General features: G+C 48.7%; 1 protein-coding gene across 1 annotated transcript in view; it reads left to right on the forward strand.

Annotated features, from left to right (window-relative positions):
* XKRX (XK related X-linked) overlaps positions 1-17,885 on the forward strand; it is a 145,071-nt gene extending 127,186 nt beyond the window's left edge. The window contains exon 3 of the mRNA XM_085607732.1: positions 15,969-17,885. Within this exon, the coding sequence (XP_085463858.1) occupies positions 15,969-16,726 (758 nt within the window). The 3' untranslated portion in view covers positions 16,727-17,885. The remainder of the gene's footprint in view (positions 1-15,968) is intronic.
* The last annotated feature ends 970 nt before the right edge of the window (positions 17,886-18,855 follow it).

An 18,855-nucleotide genomic window follows, 5' to 3' on the forward strand; every position in this document is an offset into this window, starting at 1 on the left:
CAAACTGTACATAGCGGAGAAAGGCCCCTCCGTACTGGGATGGATGGACCAAGGGGATCTAGGGATCAAACTAGACCCGGGAGGCGACACACAAGTCCTCATGACAGCGCCAGGGAGCTGGCTGGTACGGGAAGCGATGAAGCATAAATTCCCGAAAGTGTTTGGAGGAAAGGTGGGAAACTGGAGAAATTTACACACAAGATAGTACTTAAAGAAAACTCCAGTCCAGTGTCCCACAAAGTCAGAAATATACCCCTAGCGGTGAAAGACGCGGTGCAGACGGAGCTACACAGATTGGAAAAGTAGGGGATAATAGAGCCGATCGACAGTGCGGAATGGCTCGCCCCCCTGGTAGTGGCGATGAAACCAAATGGGAAAGTCCGTCTGTGTGTGGACCTTAGGGAACTAAACAAGTGTCTCATAGTAGAGATATTCCCATTACCTCGCATCGAAGAAATGCTAACCAAGACCAAAGGGGTAAAGTGGTTCTCCACCATCGACCTAACGTCCGCCTATCATCAGATAGACCTACACCCGTCAAGCCGGAAGTTGACATTGTTTATCACACCCTTTGGGTGCTACCAATTCCGGAGAATGCCATTTGGCCTTGCCTCCACTGATGCATCGTCTGTTTCAGGACATCGAGGGCGTCCAGTATTTTCAGGACGATATACTTGTGATGGGAACAGATAGAAGAGACCACGATGAGAGATTGGAGAAAGTACTCAGAATACTAGAAGACAAAGGCCTGACTGCGGAATGGGAAAAGTGCAAGCTGGGAATGACATCAGTCACATATCTTGGGCACGAGATAGGAGGACACGGCATCACCCCTAAAAGAGCAAATGTGGAGGCGATATGCAAGGCGACAGCACCCAACAACAAAGAGGAAGTAAGGTCCTTCCTAGCGATGGCAGAGTATTACAGCAAATTCGTACCACACTTCGCCACCAAGACACATCACCTCCGACAACTAACGAGGGACAAAACGACCTACAAATGGACGGAGGACACACAAAAGGAGTTTGAGGCCCTGAAGAAAGACATCAGTCAAGCGGTGCCCTTGCAAGGGTATGATCCACTCGGCCGGTCGATTCTGACGACATATGCCAGTGAAAAAGGACTAGGGGCAGTACTCATGCAGGAAAGAAGTGATGGACTGGTGGAAACACTCAGCTTTGCGTCCAGGACACTATCACCCACTGAGCAGAAATACAGTGTGATTGAGAAAGAGATGCTAGCTGTGGTGTTGGCGATGGGAAAATATCGCCAATTCCTATGGGGCACAAGATTCCTGCTTAAGACGGACCACAAGCCCTTGGTCAAGGTACTCACCTCAAGCGGGCATGCTGGTGCCACACACTGCATAGCAAAAATGACGCTCAAACTGCTAGAGTACAGATAGGACGTGGAATATATTCCGGGGACGAGGAACAAGGTGGCAGACTATCTTAGCCGAGCAGCAGCCATGGAAGGTGCCCCGGACATGACCCATGAGGAAGACGAGATGATGGCAATAATGGATGATCCAGAAAGGGTAATAAGCAAACAAGACTAGATACAGGCGTATGGAGAAGATGAGGAAATTTGCAAGGTCAAAGAACACATAATAAGAGGATGGCCGGAGAAGAAACGGCTAGGAGAGGCACTCCGAAAATATTATGAAGTACGAGAAGAGTTATCAGTGGGGAACGAAGGAATATTCCTGTACAGGAGAGACAAAGTGGTTCCTCCAGCAGCAGTGGTTCCCCGATTAATCGCAATGCTACACGAAGGGCACTTAGGAATAGTAAAATCTAAGGCGAGGGCGAAGCACATGTACTGGTGGCCAGGAATGGATGCTCAGGTGGAAAGGCAAGTGAGAGAGTGCAACCAGTGCCAAAGAGCAGACAAGACGCTGGTTCCCCTACGGCCGGCGCTAGGGAAATTCCCCGTACCAAGTGGGCCATGGGAAGATGTGGCGGTGGACATCCTGGGACCGGTGCTGGACATCCACGGAACGCCCCAATACCTCTGTGTCCTGGTCGACAAGTATTCCAAGTGGCCAGAGATACACATACAGGAAGAAATAGAAGCAGAGACGGTGATAACATTTCTCACCTCGGTCTTCCTAAGGGAAGGCATCCCCAGAACGCTGTTGAGTGACAACAGACCCCAATTTAGATCTGAAAAATGGAACAAGTATGCGGAGCGAAATGGGATCAAATTGCTGCACACGGCGGTGTACCACCTGTCGAGCAATGGACAGGTAGAGCGCTTCAATAGAGTGCTAATGGGTTCCATTCAAGCAGCTATCATGATGGGGAAGGACTGGGAGAAAGAGATACAGAAAACGGTGTGGGCCTACCGCATCACCCCCACGGGGACGGGGTACAGCCCCTTCCAAATCCTAAGGGAGAGACACCCCTTCACCAAGGACAACGTCATGTGGAGGGAAAAGACAATAACAAGCAAATGGTCTCCAGCGGTAGTACAATACAACCTGGAGAAGGCCCAGAGAGTGTACACGGAGTACTACAACCAGAGACGGAAGGTCAAAAACGCCACTCTGCTTACAAGCAGGCGGGCAACTAGAGCCAAATTTCGGGGGGGGGGGGGGGGCTGAAAAAGATTTCGGGGGGGGGGGGCTAAGTCTTCCAGCCATAGGCAGAGTGGCTGTAAGAAGGGGTGAATACACAACAAAAGCCACATTAACGAGTAAATGGTCTTTAAAGACCTGTGAAGTACTCGGGTCCGGCTGCAATTAGACGGACGCCAGCCCGCGAGGCTGTTTAAGCCGGGCTGACACACATGACGGGGGGGGTGGGGGCTGAAGCCCGGTGAGCCCAATGGGTGTTGCGCGCCTGCTTACAAGTAGCCTTTAATGGGATTAAACTTCTCCCTGACCCAAAGTGAAAAATAGGACATGTAGGTTAGGTCTGGTTACTGGCTCTTGATTTAGTGAGTGAAGGACACAACGAATTGCACACCCTGATTTATTTGCAGCTACAAGGGGAAAAACAAACTTGAATGTGTTCATTTAGACCAAATTTGATAAGATGGTGTCATCTCTCAGACTTTTTGCTCAGACCTCATAAATCTTTAGGTTGAAAGGCATAATACTGCCCACGTGCTGTATTTTTGGTCTGTGCTAATTAGTAGAATGTGGCACATTTGTAAATTGAGTGCTACTTTGTACCTTTTCTTTTTGCGGCTAGTAGACCGAATTTCAACATAGATTTTTATTTTTTTACAAAGTAGTGAAGGTTAGAAATTGGGTAATCAAAAAAAAAAAAGCACCACAACGATGAGGGTCCCGCACCCATGCGCACAGGGAGTCACTTCCTCAAAATATTTAAATTACCAGTGCTCACTTAACGAATGGTCACCGTTAAACCATCCCTACATGGAGCGTGAGTTGCAGAGAAACCGCGAGGGGATGCGTAGAGGATGGTGAAGACTTCTGAATTTTCACAGATAATATTTGTGTTAGTCAGATTGGACAGACTGCATTAGAAATAACGTGTCTTGGATGCACCCACCAATATTACTGGATAAAGCCCTGATGATGTCCCAGGAGGGGACTAAACGTGTCGGCTGTTGAGAGTATTGGACATTAGGAATGGAAGTATAACCTCTCGATCTAATGATTGGATCATACAATATTCTATATAATTGGAATGTAACGATGGATGGATCAAAAGGATGATCAAGTGATTGGATCATAAAAAATTGGTAACAACGATTGATGGATCAAAAGAAAAATTTGGATGGATTAAAAGGAAATTTTTTTTGGGGGCAAGAACATTTATTAATGGATAAAGGACTAACCGAGGCATCAAAGCAATAACACATTGGTACATGAACAATTGGACATTCTCCATGTTTAAAAAATATGAGATTTGAGAATAAATGTTTTTGAATCAAAGATATTTGTTTGGAAATATTGTATATATTTGTAGTGCTCCTTACAAGTGTGAAATTATTAGAAATTGGGTTGTTGGTTGAGTGTGATTGAAATCCTGCTCACGCAACAGCCATAATCCCTGTCAGGGTGAACCACTAATGTCACTAAATTAACCTAAGTTTAACCCTCCAGTAACTTGGCCAGAAATCAATGAAGCTTAACTTAGAGGCAATGTGTAAAGTATTTATGCAACACACAAACGGTAATAAAGTGAAAACCCAACACATTAAAAATCCCACAACTATTTAGAACAATAGATTACATTTTAATAATTTATTTGACACCAGAGTTATGAATTTTTGAAGTTTAAAGTGTAAAAGAGCATCTAAAAGATCAAGACGCCAGAATGGGGCAAAGTCAAAAGTTATGGCCGACTGCAATGGAGCGTGGGTTGGATACAAGGAGTGGATTGGACCCGGTCTGCGCTTACCTTCAGACTTAAAATCATTTTTGAGGAACAATGTCTGAGAGGGTAAAATTCAGCAGGGCAAGGCTGCTGGTTGTGTCTCAGGAGGAGACGGCGTCGCCAGGAAGCCGCTGCATGAAGTTGCGGTCAAGATTTCGATGTTCAGACTTAGTCTGTTTATTAGAAGTCAAAAGTCTACAGCAGGATGAAGCTGGAGCCTGTAGCCAACGATGGCTCTACGAGGCAGATACCCTTTCTCGGAGGAGCCACTGAACTGGATTTACTGCTGCGGAGAAGAACATAGAGGGAGCTGCCACGAAGTAAGTCCGACTTGGTGATGCACCTTCGGTGGATAGACGAGCAGGTACGTCCCGCTGTCCTTTTGGTTCTCAGAGCATTTTTTAGCTAAAAATATTCCAAATCCCAAGTTGGAGCACCTTTAGCACCACTTCCAAGGGGCCAGGACTGGATGGGCACAATTTGGAGGGTCAGGACTCACTCAGTCTGGGTTGCAGTGCAGATTCAAGATGGTCGGAGCCTTTTCTGTCCCTGAGGCTCTGATCAGGAGGCCGACCAACTAGCCTTGGAGTCACTCTGGTATTCCTGGCTTACAGCAGTAGAACAGTGCTCAAGCAGCAGGGCAGGCCTCTGAGATGTTCAACGCAGGCCACAGCAGTAGGCAGCCCTCGGAGTCCTTTAATAGGTCTATGAAGTGAACTGAAGAGTGGATCTGAGGGTCATATTTTGATACCTGGTTCCTTCTTAGAAGCGGGAGAAGTTTCTAGAGGTTCCATTTGAAGTGCTTGGAATTTCCTACCTCCGTGCCCTGGCTCCAGCCTGGCTGCAGGCACAATAGTATAGTGTGAAGTTCTTTGTGTGAAGGAAGGGTACAGCCTATTCACTTGTAAGTGGGGTTGTGCCCAGCTTTGCCCCTCTCATCCTGTCAGTGCTGACATAATTTGCCCGCAGACAGTAGGTGGCCAGCCGAGTTCTAACAAAGCCCCAAATGAACTCTCCGCGGGGCCCGTTGTGGTAGGTAGCAGTAGCGAGGCCTATGTAGCCGGGCACAAGCAGCCGATGGGAATAGCAGAATGCCCTGGGGGATGACAATCACCACAATCCAGGCAGAAAGGCATTGAGAGACCGGCAGCGATGATGCACCTGATAGGCAGAGCGGGGGACCGAGGAGATTGAAGCAGCAATGCCGGAGCGAGCGAACCTGCCAGGGCTGGGCGGCCTCATGGTGGACAGTCCCCGCCGAGGCCAAGAGCGGCAGACAGTGGCCTGATCCAGGCCCTCGAAAGAAGTGAGGAAGGAGCCCGGACCGGCGGCCGGCAGAGCGGGGCCTAGAGTAAGCAGAGAACATTGGCGGTAAGCCCCGAGCACGGACTAGGGAGCGACAAGGCCGTGGCCTGCAGAGCCCTAGGAGGAGCAACGCTGATGAATTGAAGGTGACGGAGCACCTGGTGAGTGGTGTGGGGCTCCGTAGATGGGGCGGCATAGAGGCAGGAGATACGGCTGGGGACAGGGCGGCCCTGGTGCAGATGCCCCCGGGGCGGTCAGACACCCACCACAGGTAGACAGAGGCAACAACGCACGCCTGACCGTAGGCCCCAACCAGAGATGACAGCGGTCCCCGGGTTAGCGGACAACAGTGAGGGCCCCATGGGGACCGGATCCGTCAGAGTGATGACAACTGCACCAAGTAGGTAATGAAGGGGCCCCCTGATGCGACCCCAGTCACTGCACTGATCTGGGTAGTGATAAGAGGGCGCATCACACCTGGAAGGCACTGCGGTGGGTGGTGCGCAAGGATGTCGAGATTCACTAGGGAGGCGCTCCTCAGGTGTCATATAAAAACCAAGGGGGCCGGCCATTAGGAGGATAGAACAACGGCCCTGCTTTTACTCTGTGTCCGCCTGCTCACTCCGGAAGAATAGAGTGAAGTGGCACTTCATGGGGCACGGCCCCCCTGGGGCTCCCTCCAGCCTACATTGTGAGATCACACCATAACACATGTATAGCGGAGACTGGTGAGGGAGGGGCAAAGACCCGCAGTCCTGTGAGACACAGAACCCACTCGCCACAGGTGGACACGTGGGATGGACCACCCCCTTGGGGGTCCCCTGGGGAAAACTGCAGCATTAGCAGCGGGCAAGGAGCACTGGGGTGACTGTTCATGGAAGATCATCAGGCCGGACACCAACGCTCTGGGTTTGCAGGCTGCCCTCTGCCCACATGCATTAATCTGCAGCAACAACAGTCGACAAGTCCTACGTGAAAACCCACGGAGCTGGAGGTCGGAAGACAATTTAATTCAGGGGCACAAGCATGGGGAAAGACAGGCCACAGAGAGGGGTCCAACAAACCGAAATAGATCAATTCACAGCGCAGAACCCAATGATCCGTTCAGAGCCACCAGGGGTGCCCGCGTCCGCTCCAATGGGCCCTACGGGTGAGCCCTCCTGCACCCAGATCCTCGCCGCTATAGAGGCCTCCCGCGTATTGGTTCAGACAAAGGTAGAGGCAGTATCTCTAGATGTGGGCCTGCTCCGGGTTGACCTGCAAGCGGTGGCGGAAAGGTCCCTATCAACTGACCAAAACGTATCGATGTTGGAGACAGAGGTCTCCTCTCTAAAAGGAGCTCTTGCAGAATTCACCACGAAAACAGCCAATAAATCAAAAGGGGACCCCTGTACATATTGAAATATAGGGGTAGAGTACGTTTTTTGTGTCGTTTTTTTGTGTCATTTTTAACCACGAAAACAGCCATACTGGAGCACAGGGCCGAAGACGCAGAGGGTCGCTCCCGCAGATGTAACTTACGCTTTGTGGGCTTCCCGGAGGGTGCAGAGGGCTCTAAGCCTGAACTGTTTCTGGAGAATTGGATCAAAACAACGCTGCCCACGACGCCCCTTTCCCCCTGTTTCGTGATAGAGCGAGCGCACCGGGCGCTCGGGCCCCCACCCCCAGTGGGAGCCGCACCTCAACCATTCGTATTTTTCCTGACTACTCTGGTATGGTGCAGCAACAAAGGATGTCCTTTGGGGGCGTGAAGCAGAAACTTAGGGCAATGAATCTGCAGTATATATTGCTATACCCCACAACATGAAAAGTTATTCACAAGGAAAAAGCCCACTACTTTACAACCCCTGAGGCAGCCTGGGACTGGTTGGAGATGAGGGGAGACTACGGGATACCAGCCCCAAGGGGCTCCAGCAGACTCGCACCAGAGCCTTTGGTGCTCTGCAAGCCACAGAAGCGCAGACTCCGGAATAAACAAACCTCACGGTCTACCCAAAGAGTGGTTGTGTGACGAGACGGCTCCCTGGACCACACCAGCTCGGTCAGCGAGGGTGGTCAGACAGCCCTAGTAAGTCAAGCACTACTGCAGGTGGAGCTCGAGGAAGCCAGAGCCCTGGTGGAGGTGGTGACAGCAGCCAGTTCGGAAGCCAGTGCTGGGGACATGGTGGAAGACACCCCCCAAACCTCTAACACTTGAACACACCACATGGAGCAGAGGACTCATGTTTCCCAGCCTGAGCTTCATAGTACTCCACGGGTGCTCTGGTGAACAGGATGAAGGAAAAAAGCGAACATAAAGAAGAAACCCCTCAGAAACTCTCCTAATGTTCGCCAAGTTACCCTTAGAGCAGATTTGAAATGCCTCATGGCACCCGGGCTGATTGGCCCGAACGCTTAGGTTTTTGGGCCGCCCCACCCCATCTCTCCTATCTGTTCGTCCATAGATTCCCCTCTGTCATCCCTGCACTTTTGGTGACCAACTCTGATGCCTCAACCCCTACTCCGCTTCTCTGTTTCATTTCTCCCCGTATTCCATTCCTTCTTTTTGCAGTCCCCCGCCCTCCCCTTTCTTTCTTGGAACTCCTAGGGTTCGTTTAGATATTGGGACACTCTGTGAGATGAGATCTGGAGTAAGTGTGATATAGTGATTGAGTGAGTGACGCAGCGATAGGGGCATGGGAGCGCCGGTAGCCCTCCAACGGTGGGCAGTCGTGGCACCCCTGCGCAGCGATAGTTATAGAGTGAGTGTGGCGCGACAGGTTGTGAAAGCATGTGGCTGACAAGCGAGGTAGTGAAAGAGCATTGTAGCAAGTATTTTGTGTCCAGGTTTCATATTGATTGGATTGGGAAAGCTCGGTTGGTTCATCATGTGTTTACCCAGTGTGTGTGGGGGGGGGGGGGGGGAACAGTTCCGTTATGATAACTTGGCTCGAAGACAGCTCTGGCGGGGAGGGCATGACAGCCTTAGTCCCAACACGTAGAAAAGAGATGTCTGGTTTTAATATTGTTACCTGGAATGTACGGGGGCTTAACACATTTGTAAAAAGATATAGAGCACAGACATATCTCCGTAGACAGCAGACTCGCATGCTGCAGGAAACCCATCTGACTGATAATGAGGCCCAAAAACTACATTAAAATTGTAGAGGTCACTTGTACTTCGCAACATACTCCAATTACGCTCGAGGGGTAGCAATCTGGATAGCTCCACAGACTCCATTTCTGGTCCTGGGCTACACAGCGGACATAGAGGGGCGGTACATAGTGGTACACGGAGTGCTAGATGTCCGGGAAGTCTGCCTGCTGAATATTTATGCCCGAATGTGGATGACGGCGCTTTTTATTTAGGTCTAGAAGAACTACTCTAGAAGTTCCTAGAACCGCCCAGGACCTGTACGTTTTGGATGACCTAAACTGAGGGCTTGGTGTGCAGACAGACTCTGGACACCCCCACAGGATGACTCAGACGTTAGACCAGCTAGCTCTACGGTGCCACTACCAACCCCCTGTATTCTACAGTGGTGTGTGTAGTTTCTGGCAACCACTGAACATGACAACCCTGATTCCTCCGGTATCGTGGAAAACAATACGGTATCTTTCGGTCAGTCACTCATGCTTACTTTTCCCAGAATACTGATAGGATGACGATTGGAACAGTTTCAATAATTATTTATTGGTCAAGCGTCAATCTAGTGTGAAACATATTAGCTGCAACAATCAAACGAACAGGAGCAGAAAAATGTGATCGCTAGCACCAATATCGTAAACAGTAGATACATTTCTATCATAGTGCTAATAAGATGAATAAAAGCAGATTATATAAAACAATAGCATTGGCGCTCTCCTATGATGCGTAGCCTACATAAATGTACCTAGCCTAGATATGTAGGTGAAGCATGTGTATGTAAATGCTAGGATATATCCTAATGGTGCCAAGAATCCCCTGGGGAAGTACTAACCCCTCACCTGATGGTTTAGAATGAAGTATCCTGTCTCTACGTCGAAGATGGCACCCCGCAAGGGATGTCGGGTCTCTGAATGTCGAAGGATCAGCCTGCAGAGTCTCAGTACAGCCTGTAAGGAATTCTCCTCTCTTTTGAATGGGGGAGTGAGGGTCTTTTATACTTCAGTGGACACTCCAGGTTTTCTTCCAGAATCGATATGTATTCTGTAACTAATCTCTCGCTAATCCTTTTCTAAACAAAACACTCATGCACAGCTGGCTGTTTGCCATGGATTAAAAAAAAGTGGTGACCCTTTATACAGAATAAATCTGCTGTGCCTGAGGACATGTTTATTACATTATGTACAGGGTTTAAGACAGGGTGACGAGAGCCTGTTGGGGAAAGAAGGCAGGAGTAAGCTACTAGTTAAAAGATCACTTGTGTAGAACTGTTATGTCGTGTGGATGGGACAAAATGTATGTAATTGGTATGCACATGATGGGACTATCCGAAAGGACATGACACTACTAGTATCTTACGCTGGCACGCCTCCCTTGTGGCTGGTGATTTTAATTGCATGTTAGATGGCTCGATAGGCACCCCCCGAAACTACACAGAAAACCCAATACGACAGCAGCCCTCCAGGGGGTACTGCAACCACAGGAATGCTTGGACTGGTGGAGGACAGTACAACCGAGAAAGCAAGAATACACGTGCTACACTACAACTCATTTGGTCTATAGCCGCCTAGACCACTTCTTGGTTACAAGCGACGCGGCTGAGGCTGCTCAGAGTGTAAAAATACTAGGTAGATTCCTGTCGGACCACGCCTCAGTGATCCTCCAATGGGGTGCCAGGTGCAGTAGACGTGTGATCCCACTTTGACGATTACAGCCCAGAGCGCTGAAAGATTACATTTTCTTAGCAGAGCTCGGAGACTCCTTCACTAACTATCTCAACAGGAATTGGCTATCCACATACACCAGAGGGACAGAATGGGATGCACTCAAAGTGGTGCTGCGTGGAGAATGCCTGTCAAAGGTGGGTGGTATGAGACAGCGATTGGAGAAAGACCTTATGGAAGCCGAGAAAAAATTGGCTACATTACAAAGTTGAGGCCTAGATTTAGGACTGGAGGATAAGGAACTACTAAGCGCCCTCTGCCGAGTAGGAGCAATATGGGACAGGTTGGGTTGACTGCAGAAACAGGAATACCGGCAGCTCCTACATGGAGAAGGTGACAAGTCCCGGAAGTTGTTAGCATGGCTCCTTAAGAGAGAGCATCCACCCCCCATTATATTAGCATTAAGCCAGACGGATGGGACTCCCACGCACACACAGTCTGCCATAAACCCACGGCTATGCACACACCTGGCAGAGATATACAAAAGAGGCCAAGCAGCTGAAAGGGTGGGCATAGAGCAGTTTTTGGATGTGATACCCCTACCGTGTCTCACAGACGAGCAAAGCAAGATGCTGGAGGGGGAGATCAGTCTCAAAGACCTCCAAGACGCAGTGCGGGACATGGCAGGCGGTAAGGCCGCTGGGCCGGACGGCCTCCCAGTAGAATATTATCAGACATTTGCAGAAACTCTACTCTCGAAACTGTTGGAGACTCTGCGTGAGGCACAGTGCGTGGGGATACTCCCGAAGTCCATGCGAGTAGCCCAAATAGTCATGCTACTCAAACCGGGCAAAGACCCCACTTCGCCGGGCTTATACCACCCCTTTTCTATGCTGGGAGTGGACACTAAAATCCTGGCCAGAATCTTGGCATCGAGATTGAACAGAGTAGTTATCCAACTAGTACACGAGGATCAATGCAGGTTCATGCCAGGTCAGGGTACCCACATGAACCTGCGCAGACTCGCTCATGTACTACACTCTGTTGCGAACTTGGAGATCCCAGCAGTGGTGATTTCCTTAGATATAGAAAAAGCTTCTGATAACTTTACGATGGGAGTACCTATGGAAAGTACTACTCAGAATGGGACTGGGCTCGAACTTTATTGCCTGTGTGCACCTAATGTACCAATACCCTACTGCCAGAGTGCGCAGTGGTGGTCTAGTCTCCACTCTAATACATATTGACCGGGGTACGAGACAGGGATGCCCCCTATCCCCACTCTTATTTGCACTCGCAGTGGAACCTCTTGCAATCTGTCTGCGGAGAGACATGGAACACTGGGGCCTGGTAGTAGGAGGGCGCACGCATGTTTTATCTCTCTGCGTGGACAGTGCATTGCTATTCATGCATCACCCCGCAGAATCCACCCAGGAACTCCTGACAGTAGTGGCCGACTTTGGGACAGTGTCAGTACTGACGATTAGCCAACAAAAGTCAGTTGCGTTTCCATTGGCAGGACTGGTAGGGAAAAACATGGCGGAACTCCTGCCTCTGCCATTTACTTGGGAGGGTCACCATGTCGCGACCTGGGGATGCAGATAGCCCACACAGCCGAAGCTCAATATGCCTCAAACATGGGTAAAACCCTCAAAGGATTAAAGGGGTCAACACGCTTTTGGAACTGACGACTGTTGTTGATTATGGGACGGGTAGCATCGGTGAAGATGGTGCTACTCCCCCGCTGCCTATATACATTGCAAAACTCACTCTGCTGCTTCCCTAACAATACCTTTACCACTCTAAACAGTCTCCTGGTCTCACTTGTTTGGGCTGGTAAACGCTTTAGAGTCAAACTTGATCTCCTAAAACTAGACATGGATCAGGGCGGCCTCGGGCTCTCAGATTTGCGCCTCGATTATCTTGCCGGACTTCTCCAATATGCGGCACAATGGTGTTGCACGCAGGTGCCCAGAGACGGACCTGCCAAAATTCCTTATGATGGGCTCGGGGACCCCCAGAGATTGCCCATTTGGGATCAGACAGGTTGCTTGGGCTTGGGAACGAGCGGTCACCCTTATATTACGGAAAGCCCCATATGCCCGTGCACTTCCCTTAAAATGGCTCCCAGGCTTCCGCCATATACTCTTGATAATGGACGTGGCCGGCAGGTACACGAAGGGAGCTGCACTTGAGCAGGGGACCTCTATTTGAATGACACCTTCATCGCTGTTGAGGCTGCGAAACAAACTTACCGGATCCCGGAAGGCCGCTTCTTGCAATATGCTCAGATAACACGTACGGTCTGCGAAACTTGGGTTACATTTCTGAACGAGCCAGAGGAATCTAGCACACTGTGCACTATCATAGACCCAAGCACCTATTGGAGACTAATATCTTGGCTATACAAAGCCCTGAAAACTGATCGCACAATCGACTTAGCAGGGACTCTGGGCAGGTGGGCGGAGGATTTGACCGTGGTGCTAACAGAGGGAGAATGGAAACGAGCATTTGCACAGGTCCAAGACGTATTGAGCAATGCACGATTTAAACTACCATAATTCAACTACCTCCACCGTACCTACCTGACTCCTCAGCGCTTATCGAGGATTGACCCTTCACACATGCCAAACTGCCCACGATGTGGCACCTCCACAGCCCACTTTGTACACATGACCTGGGACTGTCCCTTGCTTCGTATTTATTGGAGCACTGTCCTAGACATGTTATAGAAAATGACGAATATCCCAGTTGAGCCAGCAATAAAGTGCTGTTTGTTGGGCGCGCTGCCGACCCCCAAGGCCACAACCCATATGCAGCATAAATTCACCATGCTGGGGCTGATGCTGGCGAAACGCTGCATAGCCATTCACTGGAAGCAGGCCACAGCTCCTCTTCCAGAGAAGTGGAGGGCAGATCTGGAACACCGCTTACGCACTGCCCTCACAGATGAGAACGCTGATAGAGACCTAGATACTTGGGGAATCATGCTGGAGAGCTCACAGATGTCAGATCATCCTGGAGGGCGGGACCCTAAACAGTCTCAGAGTGGGTCCCTAGCACACACACAGTGGAACTCACCGCTGGGCACCCCATCCCTCCCCCGAGGCTCCACAGTGACCACAGCTTCCAATATCACTTCTCATTGAATGAACCTCTCCTGGTGCACAACAGAGACATCAGTATTGACCACTAGCCAGCCTACATGCTATTGCATCGGTAGCACTTCTGACTAAAGAAGACATCTCCTCCACTCGGTACACCAATCGACCCCCCCCCCCCCACAGCACACCACGCCCAAACCACATCGGGCAGGATAGGGATATGGAGACTAAGCGTAACGCGAATGCTTCTCTCTAAGCTCAATAAGAGATGCAAGACTCTAATGCTGGGGAGGGCGCCATAACCTCCGGATGCTGTCAGTTATGTTATGAAGTTCAGTTAACCCAATGGGGAATCGGGCAAAATGACAAGAGGACAGAAACTGTAAGTATAATATTCCACAAGACCAGTAAGATAAGATAACGAGGGCAGCTGCGGAACTGCAGGTGGGCTCTGCCTTGCATGGATACAGGCGAGGCCCACCCCCATAACAGGTGGAGGAAGGATGGACACTGCAAGATGGAGCTCACTCCTGTAGCTATATCAGAAATTTTGTATCAATGAGGGGGGCGGGGAACAAGAAAGTTCTGTGTACATGGAATGCCTCAACTCCCCAACAAGTAATTGTAAGAGATGTATAGGCGGTGCCCGAGCAGGATGAACGTATTGTTACTTGTGCTCAGAAAGAGTATGTACTGTGATCCCATTTTTTCCTACTGTCGATAAAAAAAATTGGACTTTACCAGTAAAGAGGATTTTAAATTACAATTTACCAGACCCCAAATATGAATGGTCATCCTATGGCAGAGGTAGACTTCACAGTAGTGGAAAACAAATCTGTGAGTTTTTCACTACCAGGGAGTGTAAAACTTAAAAGTACATCTAAACTTGTAATTACATTGCGCCCTCCCCTTTGGGCTGCCTAAGGCCTACCTTAGGGGTGTTTGATATGTAATAAAATGGGAGTTTAAGCAGGGCCAGACTGGGAACCAAAACCGGCCCTGGCAAAGAGCTCGGCCGTTCCCCCGGGGAGTTGGGGGTGCGGCCGAGCTGTTTGCCAGGGCCGGTTTCGGACGATTTTGTTACAGGGGCCGATATTGCAGCTGTGCTGCAAAAACGGACCTGTAACAAAAGTAGCCCCCCAGGGTCCCAAACCAGCCCCCACCCTGGCAGCCCACCGGGGAAACGCCCAGTGGCCGCTACGGCCAGTCGGGCCCTGAGTTTAAGGCTTGGCAAGGGGTTATTTTGCCATGTAGAATTGGCAGTATAAAGCTTCCAGGAGACTGCAGTGGCAGGCCTGAGATTGTTTTATGGGGCTACTTAAGTGGGTGGCACAATAAGTGCTGTAGGCCCACTGGAAGCATTTATTTTACCAGTCCTGGGTATAGAAGGTATACGCCTTTGTTAGGGGACTTGTACGTAAATTAAATTTGCAGATCAGGTGTATTCCTATTTTATCATGTTTTAGGGAGTGAGCAGAAGCAAATTAGCACTGGTTAGCAGTGTTAAAGTGCATAGAGTCCTTAGCCCAGCAAAAACCACTTCTGAAACATAGGAAGGTGAAAGTAAAAGGTTTGCTGGGAAGACCACCGAAAGGCTGACAGGTTTAATATGACGTGATTCAAAGAGAAATGAACAGAAACAGCACATGACTTGCAAATAGCAATTCTGTGAAAGGTTGCAAAGGCTGCAAAAAATATATCACCACTAAGCAGTTCATGCGCTGTAGCCCGAGTTGTAAGACTTTTGCGGAATATGACCTGTAAAAATATTTCTAAAAGGAAAACCCGAACAAATCGATTTTTTCCTATTCACATTGCTTACATGATACCAAACAGCATACAACTAAATGAATTTGAACAGTTCTATATAACATCAAAAGTTAAAAAAAATAGTAAAAATGGGCCAGAATCAGTTTGCCCTAATTTTACCCAAGCAAACCCATATGCAACATTGTCCTTGCTAAATGTGAAGTGAAACCTTTGTGCTTTATTCTTTACCTAAAAAAAACAGCAATCGTGACGTGCAATGGATCTTATCATTCTGATATGTACCTGTGGAAAGTTCTTTGTTAAATGGCCCTTAAACTTCTTATTTAAAGTCAGTTTCTCTCAAATTGACATTATTTCCCTTTCCGGTCTTTGAACTCGCTGCCCAGACACAAAGACAATTGGTTTGTTCAAATGGTGGCATTTATCATTAGCCACACATTCACTTCTTGTGCAAGAAAGTACCGATGGGATCACAAGTTAGTCATCGTGTAAACTACTTCCAAATCAGCAGAAATTCGGAGCTCTCAGAGCAGCAAAGATACAATCTATTTTGTGGTCATAGTAGCAGACCAAAGCATGTTAATATAGTGTACATTGTTAAGTATTCTCTTTCATAATATGAGATTTTGTCTTGTTGTTTCCTCTGCAGCAGTTCTTATGGTGATTGCCCTGACATCGGTCACATATGGAGCCCTGGTCTGTAACATTTTGGCCATCCAGATCAAGTACGATGACTACAAGATCCAGCTGCGCCCACTAGCTTTGGTGTGCATAGTATTGTGGAGAAGTCTGGAAATTGCCACCCGTGTGACTGTCCTGGTGCTCTTCTGCACTGCCCTCAAGACTTGGATAGCACCTATTGCTTTGATAAACATGATTGTCTTATTCCTACTCCCGTGGATTCACTTCTGGAGGAGCAAAGCCCCGCTGCCTGAGAATGTGGATAAGAACTTCAGTCGAGTTGGCACCATAGTGGTGTTGGGCATGGTGACATTCCTGTATGCTGGCATCAACATGTTCTGCTGGTCTGCTTTTCAATTAAACCTGGCTGACCGGGATTTGATAGACGAGGCACAGAACTGGTTGCGGCTCTCCATCCATTACGGTGTACGCCTGGTGGAGAACGCGGCCCTCATCATTCTTTGGTACTTTTTCAGGATTGATGTGTTTGAGTACTTCTGTGCCCCACTTCTGGTGGTGCAGTTGGTTGTCGGCTACTGCATGGCAATCTTCTTCATGCTTCTCTTTTATCAGTACCTCCATCCATGCCGACTTCTGTTCACGCACAATGTGACTGACTGCTTGAGCTGTGTCTGCTGTCACCGAAGCGTTCCAGCCAAAGCCACTCGGCAGTCTTCTGAAGGCATTCATAACAGTGAGCCAGGAGTAAGGCATAGCATTGTGTAGCACTCCACTGTGGGGTTTGGCTTCAAGGAGAAGCAAAACATGAATGTTCTGAATAAGGTACAAAGATGGCGTCGATCAGTGCATATAATAGTCATGCTCTACAGGTGTAGATTTGGGTTAAAAGAAAAGCTAAAGGCACTGTGTTCTTTGACCCTTGAAAATGGGTTTCCTCTCCGCAACTATTCATTAAATTATGGTGTTTTACCCCAAAGTGTGGATGGATCCAGGAAAATTGAACATTAGTAGCCACTTTTTACACTGGTTAAAAAAATAATAGCTCACTATGTAAAATAAACACTGTTCTTGTAGAGGCTGATTAGAGCAGCAAAGGTTAAGTCTTGAGGTGTGTTTTCTGTAATCCCACTTAGGTCAGCCAAGGCATTTGTCCTTACAGGTCAATTGGACTGTCCTTGCTTATTCAAGACCTGGCTCTTCGAATGATCCTCCTCCCAGTCCAACCAGCAGCCCCCCCCACCCCGCCCCCTCCCAACCCAGCACCTTGAGACCCTCACGGGTGAGTAGCCTCGCTTTACAAGCCTCTGATTGATTGATTGATTGATTGATTGATTCAGTGGGCTTAATATTGCCATCAATAGACCGGTTCAGCTTCATCGTCTTGGGCCAAAGCAGATCCCACCCTAACAGAACCAGCTCCGAAGACTGTGTTGTGCCTGTGTGCAGGTGGAGTGCCTTGGTGTGACAGGTGCCAAACTAGGATTCAGCAGTTGAGTTCACTTGAAATCCTTTTTCCATCTTACAGATGGCGTGATCCTGAGTTTCACTTTTCTCAGCTGTGAATTAGATTCTCAGAACATCATTCAGGGAGGCAGTGGGAAAAAAGCAGGTATGCTCTGAGTATCCCTGTGCCCTCAAAGGTTACACTGAAGTTAGAATGGAAGAGTCCACATACTTGGCTACTGAACAAAGCGGGCTTAATGTCTGAAAATGACTGTTTGCTGTACGTGTGGCTGTTTACAAAACTGCAAATCAAGAATTGTCTGTACAGACTCGAAATTTGGAGGAAAAGCAGTCTCCGCTTCTTTGAGTTGACTGTTGCAAAAAAATAAAATCTTAATCTGAAGTGCTATTTTAAATGTCTAGCTATTTGTCTTTACTTGCAACACAGATTTTATGGGTAATAAAAGTGATGACAATTTTACTTCATTGATCTGTGGACTATTTAAAGGAAAACATTTTATATGGAATCAAAATGTTACAGAAGTGTGAAAGTTCTTCTTGTGCAGCAGATTTCTTTACACTGTAACCATCCTTTCTTAGACAGACTTGTCACTTCATGATGAGGCGGCAATTCATTAGGCAAGTCCACCCAGTGAGATTTGGAGTCTGAAGAGCAGAACTCATTGAAGACGCTACCAGCTGCATAAGCAAATGCGTCCTACAGGCCTTAGAGCCCACTGGCAGCAACCCTGGCCAATTTAGTATTACAGAAGGGGGGGAAGAGACCAGTTTGTACATCCATATGCGATACCTACTGTGCTGGGGCAAGGTCAGTACCTCAGCCAATACAAGTTATACTTGTGGAATAAAAAGTGTGAATCCCTCATTTGCATGAGGGCTTTGATCATACAAGTAATGAGCCTATAATACAGATTTAGGGAAAGAGGCAAGCAATGCCGTAACAGTGGGACATGTTGGAGGTGATGCATAGTTAGTGTACCCCCACAACACCTCTTGAGAGAGGGCTGGAACATTTCTAGGGTTCTGAAATCGCTGACTTAACTCCTGGTGTTTAGGTCCTGACACCCAACTAAAGGTGGGCCAGAAGCGTCCCTACAAAAACACTGCCAGCACACGAGGAGCCTTGCTGTCTGCGTGTCTGCACTGAGGCACACGAGGAGACTTGCTGTCTGTGTGTCTGTAGTGAAGCACATGAGGAGCCTTGCTGTCTGTGTGTCTGCAGTGGAGCACACAAGGAGCCTTGCTGTCTGTGTGTCTGCAGTGGAGCACACAAGGAGCCTTGCTGTCTGTATGTCCGCAGTGGAGCACACAAGGATCCTTGCTGTTGTATGTCTGCATTGGAGCACACGAGGAGCCTTGCTGTCTGCTTGTCTACAATGAGGCACACGAGGAGCCTTGCTGTCTGTGTGCCTGCAGTGGAGCACCCAAGG

This window comes from Triturus cristatus, chromosome 5_2 (assembly GCF_964204655.1).
Source record: "Triturus cristatus chromosome 5_2, aTriCri1.1, whole genome shotgun sequence".
Taxonomy (NCBI): Eukaryota; Metazoa; Chordata; class Amphibia; order Caudata; family Salamandridae; genus Triturus; species Triturus cristatus.